The sequence below is a fragment of the Ylistrum balloti genome, unplaced genomic scaffold (assembly GCF_031769215.1).
Source record: "Ylistrum balloti isolate Yb309-2 unplaced genomic scaffold, AGI_CSIRO_Ybal_v1 Utg370292, whole genome shotgun sequence".
NCBI classification, from domain to species: domain Eukaryota; kingdom Metazoa; phylum Mollusca; class Bivalvia; order Pectinida; family Pectinidae; genus Ylistrum; species Ylistrum balloti.
The window spans coordinates 158,355-169,534 of NW_026782221.1; the positions used below are offsets into that span (position 1 = coordinate 158,355).

At 35.2% G+C, this 11,180-nt stretch overlaps 1 protein-coding gene across 1 annotated transcript; it reads right to left on the reverse strand.

The window, feature by feature from the left end:
• Positions 1-1,438: 1,438 nt before the first annotated feature.
• LOC132552989 (arrestin domain-containing protein 17-like) lies at positions 1,439-10,594 on the reverse strand. Its single transcript, XM_060217195.1, has 7 exons — positions 10,486-10,594; positions 9,752-9,865; positions 9,232-9,443; positions 8,732-8,914; positions 7,466-7,648; positions 6,453-6,648; positions 1,439-5,011 (listed from the first exon to the last, which is right to left on the reverse strand). The coding sequence occupies exons 1-7, from the start codon at positions 10,592-10,594 to the stop codon at positions 4,890-4,892; spliced, it is 1,119 nt and encodes a 372-aa protein (XP_060073178.1). The 3' UTR covers positions 1,439-4,889.
• Between the last annotated feature and the right edge of the window lie 586 nt (positions 10,595-11,180).

The following is an 11,180-nucleotide window of genomic DNA, read 5'->3' on the forward strand; positions in this document are numbered from 1 at the left end:
GATGTAGAAAATATGAAGGTATTGTCCTTATTTTGATTTCTGTTTAAAATATATTTGATGTTTGATGCCCATCATCATGCCCGTTGGTTTCTTGTTATTCCTGGTTCTCACTTGAGAACTTGATACTACTTGGATTCCTACCTCAATTCCAAATAATAATGTCAAAGGACACCATTGTCCAAAACAATGACAGTAAACAGGAAATGATCTTTATGGTATTGCAGTGGTTCTTCAGTCTAAAAGTTTTCAAAGTTCAAAGCCGAGAGCACACTGGAGCTTCAAGACATCGTAAGAAATATGTGTGCTGGTAGTAGACGAAGACCGGGAGTCGATCACTTTCAGCAATGGAGTCAAGCGACTAGCAGGAAAGATGGGACAGAATTGCAGAAGTGGTGAGATCTGAGGAGGAACAACGACCCATCAGTAGTTGAGCTAGGTTATCAAGGCTCATTGACTCGTTAGAATCTTCCTGGGAGCAAGAGCACATGTACTGATCTGTGAATGATGGAATCAGTTAGGATATCTTTCATCCTGAGATTGATGTCTGAAACGCTAACGTCGCCAAGTAACGTGTATAGATGGGGCCTCTTGGAAAACCCATTTTTTATTGTACCCAGCGCGGTACACTGTGCCAACATTAGCACACATCAAATTGGACTTAAGAAAAGCGATCCACCAGGGCAGATATAGATGGCGTCACGAGCAAGTTCTGGTTGACTGAGCTGACAATCTGAAGAAAAAGCGGCGACAGAGGAGGCCAGAGACGGAATACCATATGCTCATTCACATGCAGTTCATGAGAGCTGATAAGAAAGGACATCCAACTGTTACTCCACATCAGGAGAGCTTGTTCAGTCAAGCACCTTCCTAGGAAATGAGAGCAGACCTAAATAAACATCTAGTCTTTTATGATGTTGTACACACCACACTGAGACCAAACACCGTGATGTGGTCATAACAGCGCAAGAATTTTATCCTGGTGGAGCTGACAGTTCCGTGGAAGGAACGGTGCATTGAAGTACAAGAAAGGAAAGCTACCAAATGCCAAGGTTGAAACATCTGGCTATTCCTAGTAGAGATTGGCGTCAGATGGTTCCCTGCTGTCAGTATAGAAGATGATCGAGGAAGTTGAACTGACAGGGACATGACGAAAGTCAGCTATCATAACCATAGCTGAGAGGCTAAGAAAGAGAGAGAGCACCATGCTGGTTATAGTGCAGATAAAAGGAGCTGAATCTGAGATCAGACAATGGCAGATGTGATTGGACACCACTAGTGACCCAACAACCAGAGGATATCATGGAATAGGGTTCTGTGATTTTATTGTACCATACAGCTGATCACACATCAATATCACATACCAGAATCTGTTTAATGTCCGTCTGTGGTTTAATGTTCTAAGTTTTCTCTAATAAAAAAGAAAGACAAACAGCAGTGATAAAATAATGACAACATTTGGTTTAATAAACTGGTCCAACATTCCATATAGAGGATGATAACCACATCAGCAGTAATACAATGTATATAGATACAATAACTGTTAAACCCGAGATTCATAGAGGGTCCATACCAATGGCGAATACTTTCAATTCAATTACAACAAAAAAGTTTAGACAATGGAAAATTAATCCCATTTTAAGAAGTATGAATCAATACATATTGCAATACATTATAAACATATAGGGAAAAGATTACAAACAAAACTAATAACTACATCATGACCATTAGTAAAGGCCAGTTATGATACTCTCCTTCAGAACTATACCTATAGGGCAAGTAGATAATAAGTACTAATCTAATATTCATATTCTTACTGATCATTATTATATATTTAATTACTTATTATGCTGTTATCATAATCAGTAAAATGTTAAAATGTGAATATTGACATTAAATGATAATTTTAGAAACAGAAAGTCTTCAGTCTAGTAGTACAGTACCCGACTGTACACTACCAGGAAAAATAATTGGACGTGACTGCATATTGTACTGTCGACAACAATGATCAAGGTTATTATATTCAACAAGAGCCTTCATCAAACCAATACACAAACGTAGATAACATGAAACAGCTGTCTATGTACAATATATAATAGGTAGCAGCAACTACACAAGGCAAATATACTGCAACAAAATACATACAATGTACCTCAACAGGTTAGAATACAGAAATAATATTGGATTGTAAAACTGGGTGAAGTGTCAACAAAGGCCTTGCTTATTAACAACAATTACAATCACCAAAAAACTTCTTTTCTTTATATAGAGAAAAATATCAAATTATGATTGATAAGGTGCAAAGGTCTTGAAAATTTGGAAGTAAATTTTGATATATATAAAAAATTGAAAATCATACTAATATCCTTAACAAATATCTTATAGGTAATAAATACAACTGGGAGTAAAATCTGTGGTCAGTGGTAGTGTTGATGATATAATGGTAACTTAAAGTAAGACTGCCTGGGAAAGAAATATCTTAATCATGCAGCTACCTTTATAATACTGTCAGAACGCCGACGTTCATTGACAAGACATCTAAAAATAGGACAAATCAAGGAGACAGAAAACCTGTGAGCAACAACCAACCAACAAACTACATTTATCAAAGTAACCAATGAGAAAACTTCAAGTGTATATAGTAGTAACATAAGTATATGTACAACCAAATAAGCTGCGATATAACATACAACAAAGCAGGTTTCTTTTTCTAGACATAATGGTGATGATAAAACTGCAGTGCAAATCCAATTATCAATTTACCACCTGTTAATCTGACTGTACACTGTCAGTATAAGCCAAAGAGTTAATCAGGCCAACTTAAGATGGAAAAATAAGACGGTTATCAACCAAACAACTGTAAGGTAAGGGGGACAACCCATATTAATGGCGACAGGTTTACTAAAGTAATGTGTATGAAGAACAATTTTATACGAAAAATAAAAAAAGTTGTAAACATAAAAACTACATAAAATTAAAGAAGGTAACACAGATTTTTGGTCACCATAGATATTATAACTTTTGTATGTAACGGTACAGTCTGCATGGTTCATCCATACCTCCAACCTTTAAATAATTACAGCAATCTGGTCCGATCACGATTTTCCAATATCAAAACATAGATAATTTCATGGAAATTATGGATAAACTATCTTTTTATAGTGACAGTCTTTAATTTTACATTTGTAAACAATAATTTATAACCATAAGGTGATGAACACAGACTTTCTTTTTCTGTGAGAGAACTTATGGAAGCTATTTATCAAGAATTGTCTAAATATGAGAGTAATCTGTAATCTACATAACGAATAAAGAATATCATTAAGGAATACTGGAGAATGAAACAAAAACTGAATCGTTAGGAACGTATTTCATGTCTTAAGTTTCAGACTTAAATTACAATCCATTATACACAACAGGAAAACTGCAAAGTTGAAATAACTCACTTCAGATACATCAGAACAGTAAATGAATGTTGGCATTTGTGACTCATAATAATAAGTAAAATGCTACTAATATAATAATAATGTGTTTGTCATCAATACATACCTTTACCAATACAATGTTAATGCCAACAACTGGAATCCACTGCTCAAACAATTGTCTAAACTTTAAAATATCAAAAAAACACAGAAAATCCATAAAAGTAACTCTAACTGTAAATGTTGTGAAAGTTTCACAATGAATATCAGATGTATGACAGAGATTCTATGTCTTAAAATGGTGTATACAGCCATTCACTTAAAGATGAAGAGTATTCAATAGAAAAAAGCATGATTCGTTTTTGAAATTAAAATCTAGAATATGGCATTTTCAGCACAAAAAAATTATTGCATCATAAAAATGTGGGGAAGAACTATAAGCATCTTCAGCATCATATTACAAAATGCTTGAGTTATACAACACAAGATTTTCTGGCAATCTTTTCATTGCGTAGAATGTTAACAAGTTTTATCTTAATATGTAGCAAACAAATCACTAATCCATATGACTCAATTAACATGTACCACAAAAACCCAGTTAATTACACTATTACCAGGGTACATGTAGCCTTATTTGCCATTAAAATGTAACACTAGTATACAATAATGTATTGTACATCAATAAATTATGTAACACCACCTATTGCCAACACTACAACCTAGAATGTCATTTCAGATTCAATTGTCCTTATTGGGAAATGCCTTTGAAGTTTTTGATTTATTTTATGAGTTAAGTTATAAAGAAAAGCTTGCATCTGTACCACGATTACACTGAATTTACTAGTAAGACCAAAAATTTGACATGACACTTATCTGGAAGCTTGTGTCATTTCACTTCTGTAAACTCTTTAAATCCTGTAAAAATAAGCTGCAGATTAATTTGACATTGTGGTTTATTCTGAGGTATAACTTTTAATCAGAGTTACATAATTTTATCAGCAAACATCCATCAAATGTAAAAAATGTTCATATACACTGTATGTACAAATAAGTATGTAACAAACACCATACACCAAATCTGTTAACCATTTACAGAACACTAAGGCATATGAAATACAATTGATATTCCATTTAGATTTGGTTCTCTTCATGAAAAATAAATGCACACTGAAATATACTTGCTACACTTTCGTCTTATCAAACACTAGAACATGTACTGGTACATAAAAGTATTACCAGGATGGCACATTAACAATTTTACAATCAATGTAGTTTCTGTAGCTGTAGTAGGTAAATAATCATAGAGGTTCTGTTTCTGTAGATTTAGTGGGGATAGTGGAGTGTACATAAATCTGGAGATTTAGTTTTTGTAAGATTTACTGGAGTGTGCATGTGGAGACTTTGTTTCTGTAAGGATTCTAGTCCACAGCTAAATATAATGCATGCATACTCAAATTTACATCTGATATCTCAATTTCCATAGTTGTAGTATGCATACTGGGGAGCATATTGCATCATCTGTCGTTCATCCCCGAGTCTCTCGCTAGTGATATCAACTTTACCAAACACACTTTCACCATAAGATGGAGGAGCTGAAAAGAAATGATAACATCAAAATTTAAGTTTACTTCTCTAAATTTCACAAAATTCTTAAATTGTCGTACATACAAATTATCTATACAAACTAATCTAGATAGTCGTAGATATCAATATCTTCACTAAACAAAGGTATATTGCTATGTATGAAGTTTGGCACCAGTTTGGTTTGTCCGTCATCACAAGAGAACCTTACAGGTGACTGACAAGTGAACGTTGAGGTTATTGTGAGAAAGGAAGTGTGACCTATATAACTATAGACATTTTTGAGGTGTGATCTGTGAGGAATAACAGAAGTATATTTAGGCAAGGACAATTGACACACAGGCGGTGTAACCTGGGAGTACTGATAGACAGGAGGCGTGGCCTAAGATTATCGAAACATACTGGAGGAGTGATCTGAGAGTATTAACAGATCTAAAGCATATTGACACACAGGCAGTGTGACTAGAAGTATTGACCTAATGAAGGTATGGTTTGTATTACCGGGTACTGATAGATAAAATTACTGGTCTAGGTCTACTGACAAACAAAAGAAGAAACCTTGGAGTGTTATAGGAAGGGGACATGGCCTTTCTTATTGACTGACAGGAGGCATGGCTTTGGAATACTAATCTAAATATTTTGTAATTTGTCTGGAGGTGTTATCTGGAAGTATTGATGGAGGTTTTACCTGGGAGGATTGATAGACAGGTGTGACCTTGACAAATTGACAACATGAGGTATGACATGAAAGTATCAAAAGATATGAGTTATCAGGTTGAAGAATTGACAGGCAGCAAATGCGTCTTTGAAGTATTGAGAGACTGGTATAGTGATCTAGGAATATTTGTAGACAGGAAGTATGGGCAGACAAGACACCTGACCTTTCACTGACAACAAGGGGTGGAAATATTGACATTTAGGAGGTGTAGTCTGACAGTACTGACAGGCAGGTGTGACCTCAGGACATGAACAGGGAGAAAGTATTATTTAAGGAGTATTGACACGAGTTGCTACTTGCAAGTATTGCAAGACAGGAAGTGAGACCATGAGAGTATTGCCAGACAGGAAGTGAGACCCTGAGAGTATTAACAGACAGGAAGTGTGACCCTGAGAGTATTGCCAGACAGGAAGTGAGACCCTGAGAGTATTAACAGACAGGAAGTGTGACCCTGAGAGTATTGCAAGACAGGAGTGTGACTCTGAGAGTATTGCAAGACAGGAAGTGTGACCCTGAGAGTATTGCTAGACAGGAAGTGTGACCCTGAAAGTATTGCTAGACAGAAAGTGTGACCCTGAGAGTATTGCCAGACAGGAAGTGAGACCCTGAGAGTATTAACAGACAGGAGGTGTGAACCTGGGAGTATTAACAGACAGGAGATGTGACCTGGAAATACTGACAGCCAAGAGATTAACCATAAGGAGGTGTTACAAGGGGTTGTAGGGTATACTTACGGACATTAGGAATGGCTCCTGGTTGTACAGTGATGGGCTGTCCTCCAGTTTCATTCAGCATAATGCCAGAGGGATCCACGGGCAGTTCTGGCATAGGTACAGGAGGGGGCAAATATGTTTGGAGTGGTACTGTCCCAATCACAACATTCAGCGGCACCTCAAGATCAAATGGGGTGTTGTCTACATCAGCCTTCAACTGAAAACAAAAGATATGTTGGAGATACTTAATATCACTTCATATCAGTTGTAATCATCAAACTTACAGTAACCAAGGCCAACATGTCATATGTTTTCTTTTCGCTATCATGAATAAGAGTCTATGTATTTGATACTTGTGTTTGAAATATGTCATGACTATATACATGATTTCAAGGTAGTTTTTGATTGGATTCAGACACCAAGAATCACTACACATTGGTGTGTATCCTTGTAGACTAAAAAGCAGCTCCTTTCCACCTACAAATCCACTTCTGGATTGACAGTTTTTCAGATAAGAAGAAAACATTCTTCATCATACAAGTGGTATTGAGTCTTTGATTTTAAGTTTGCTTCATTATGTCATAAACAAATTTTTACCAGTTAAAATATACCAAGCTTGACCTTGACCTTTACCCTATCGGGCCAATTGACTTCCAATATGGTTGCAAAAAATCTTATCTGATAACAAAACATTTATCTCTAAGATATCTACAAATCATTGTCTAATATAGAGTCAAGCAAACATAAAATATGTATCTTATCCAGCCATTGAAACATACTATCTTCAAAGTTTGGTTAAGAGTGAAATTGTAATTACTTAAACATTGAAATTAACTATTCTTCTTAACCCAATGCCAATGTCCAGGTGCGCATTTAAAGCCTTGCTGAGCTACAACAGCTCATGAAAATGTGGAAAGGAACCAAGCAAAGCTTCATGCTTCATGCATCACACCTGAATGTGATTTGTAGACATTGCCATGGATTATTTTTGGTGAACTGAATAAAACCCCACTAAAACATATTGAAGAACGTACCTCAACAATATACTCCATATGTATGATGTTACAATTAGCCAGCGGTGATGGAGGGATGGGTGGAATGATGAGTTTGTCACCACTCCAAATATCCGACCCCTGTGGTTCAATAGGACCATGTTGCACTTTTGCTACATCTCGTTTTTCAAACCGTGTATTTCCATCAGCAAAATATCTAATGTTCTGAAAGTATAAACATTCATAGTTTTTACAATATTAGTTACTATTATTTGCCCTTAATGTATCATTCTATCTGTATGTACCATTAAATGTATAGGTCTATCTGTATGTACCATTAAATGTATAGGTCTATCTGTATATACCATTAAATGTATAGGTCTGACTGTATCATTCTGTCTGTATATACCATTAAATGTATCATTCTGTCTGTATATACCATTAAATGTATCATTCTATCTGTATATACCATTAAATGTATAGGTCTGTCTGTATATACCATTAAATGTATAGGTCTGACTGTATATATCATTAAATGTATAGGTCTAACTGTATATACCATTAAATGTATAGGTCTGACTGTATATATCATTAAATGTACAGGTCTGACTGTATATATCATTAAATGTATAGGTCTAACTGTATATACCATTAAATGTATAGGTCTGACTGTATATATCATTAAATGTACAGGTCTGACTGTATATATCATTAAATGTATTGTTCTAATTGTATATACCATTAAATGTATAGGTCTGACTGTATCAATTTTGTCTGTTTCTACCATTAAATGTATTGGTATAACTGGATTTTAACATAAAAAATTTTTAACAAATTTTACTATCTTAAATCTGTAAAACTTAAACTAGTGTTGCATTCTAAATGAAGATAACTAAACAACATGTGTGTATCAGTGAATATTTGTACCTTGACAATAACATCAAGACATCTGCACCAATGACGATAGCTTGCATTGTGAGTGACTGACCTTAACTGAAGATGACCTAACTAATGTGAATTTATGACTGATCAGGAACAATTTTACATTATGAGTTTGACCCTGGAAGATGAATGTTCATTTCATTTATCATTATGAGTTTGACCCTGGAAGATGAATGTTCATTTCATTTATCATTATGAGTTTGACCCTGGAAGATGAATGTTCATTTCATTTATCATTATGAGTTTGACCCTGGTAGATAAATGTTCATTTCATTTATCATTATGAGTTTGACCCGGGAAGATGAATGTTCATTTCATTTATCGTTAAAAGTTTGACCCTAGAAGATGAATGTTCATTCTATTTACCATTATGAGTTTGACCCGGGAAGATAAAATTGATCTGTCAGAGTTGTTCACAATCTCAGCATTGATAGTTATTGCCTCTCCTGGAACATAGCCCCGGCGATCGATCCTGAAAACTGCGGTGACAGGACCTGTCGCACAACACAGACAGCATATCATCTTTGAGTCCTGTAGCTGAGCTGGCATCTGGAAACATTAGAAAAACACTCTACATGTACTTTGATAACCAATAGATTATATATATATATATATATATATATATATATATAATCTATATATATACTTACCTATATATGGGACATGAATGTAGCTCCATAATCAGTAACATTTATCTTGTATCATGACATTGATATCCTGCCCTCATGCATAAACACTGAAGCACATGTTTATTGGTCACAGGTGAAAATGAATTTAATATTAATAAGACTGTGTTGATAGTTTGGTCACATAAGTGAAGTTCATATACAATGTACTTGTGACAAACTTAACAATGGGTACCATACCGCAGCATTAGGATCTTGGTTCAAGTCCACATGACTCAGAACTGTAAATGGATACTGCACTTTGTAGTCCTTTCCTTCACGGTCTACTTTGGCCTTGACATTATACCTAATGTAACCATAGTAACTCTCAAACGAAGATGGCAGGTTTGGAGGCAAGATAAAATTGACAGGGTAGTTTGTAGTCCCAGGCTGCAGAACATGGCCTCCACTGACTACAATGTAGAAATGTATAATCATATATCCCATCAGGATTTCTATCTAACTCCTGGTTTATCTATTACACACATTATTAAACAACATTGAAATCATCAGTATCCATACTGTATACCTTGTCATAATCAATACACATACTGATCCATTACATATAGACATACCAATCTCTTACATACTATACATACTGATCCTTTATTTGTAAACAAAATGACCCATTGTTATACATGTACATACTGATCTATGACATATACTGATATACTATATATATATAATTATATATTCTGGACTATATTACTTATATACATACTGATCCACTGCTCATGTTCAAAATATTTTTCCTTAGCATCATATTCCCTTTCTTCTTCTCCACTACCCTCTTTCCACTGCACTTTTGCTTTTCCTTTATACTTGATTTTAATGCCTGTAAGTTGATAAAGAAAACAAAAGTCATTTATAAACAAATTATCAAATGCACATAAACAGGCAATCAAGGATATAGATTGGAAAGATTTGCAACTACTTCTTTGGAAAGCAAAAAGGTATAACCTGAAAGCCAGTTCTATCATGGACATTGCAAATCTCATTCTTCATTGTATATGAGACCTATATTCGAGTACATGTAACTATAGCAAGAGTAAGGCACAATTAGCAATTAAAGCATTTAAAAAAGAATATGTACAGTGTTAGTATCAACATAAAAGATGAATGCCTACATTTTAAATGAAATCATGGCGGTGTTGTCAAGCCCTCCAAATTATAGTGGTACACATGTGGTCCAATCTGTCTAAACAATGTACAAAATGTACATACGTACATGTATGATCATTGTCAATTATTTCTGGGTTGACAATTCAGCTATTATAGAAGTTATGTAGTAGCAAAAGTTCAATCTGTGTTAAATTAAAGAAGACATAAAATGCATGTAGATCAGAGGGATGATGACTGAAACAAAGAGGTAAACAATTCTATTTCCAACCACGCCCTTCAGTGTTTGAATGTATCGCATTTTTTCCAGAAAGAAAGATGCATGCACAGTCGAACCTCTGATTTCCTCTTCGTGTTGTGCGTGCACTTGTACCACAGCCTCTACCACTTGGCCAGCGTAGAACACGCCATTCGAACTATTGACGAGCTGCACATCGAGCTTCATCTTATTTTCAGTGACAACATCCACGAGAATGGTCCAGTCCCAATGAGTTCTTGATTTCTATTCCACTTCCGGTCACTTTTCGGAATACCTCGATAACGTACGTACTGTATACCGCGTTATCTCAACACTCAACAGCAGAAACGGTAAGGAATGTCCTTTGTCACTTTTTTTCATAACAACAAGAACTTTTTGCAAACAAGACATAAATGTAATGAAACGAACAATGCATTTTAAAACGGTTATCAGAATAATCTAGCCCATAGGGGATCTGTTTCTGGATTTCAAGTATATTGCTTATAACCACAACAAAACAAATCCAGTATTTAGTACTCCTGCACCATATATGCTGGTAAATCATTCAAAATCGAACATTTGAACATTACAGATCAGCTATACAACGTTTCTGTTCGAAGCGATGGTAGAGCGAAATACATCAATTTGATGAAATCGAAAGGGGTAGGGCCATCGCTCTGGTAATGCATGGGCGTTCGCAACGTCATGTAGTGTGAAAAACACGTCTTGTAGTTATTCATGACAATCTTACAGCAGTAACATATCGAGATCGGGTCTAGGGACCATGCATCCT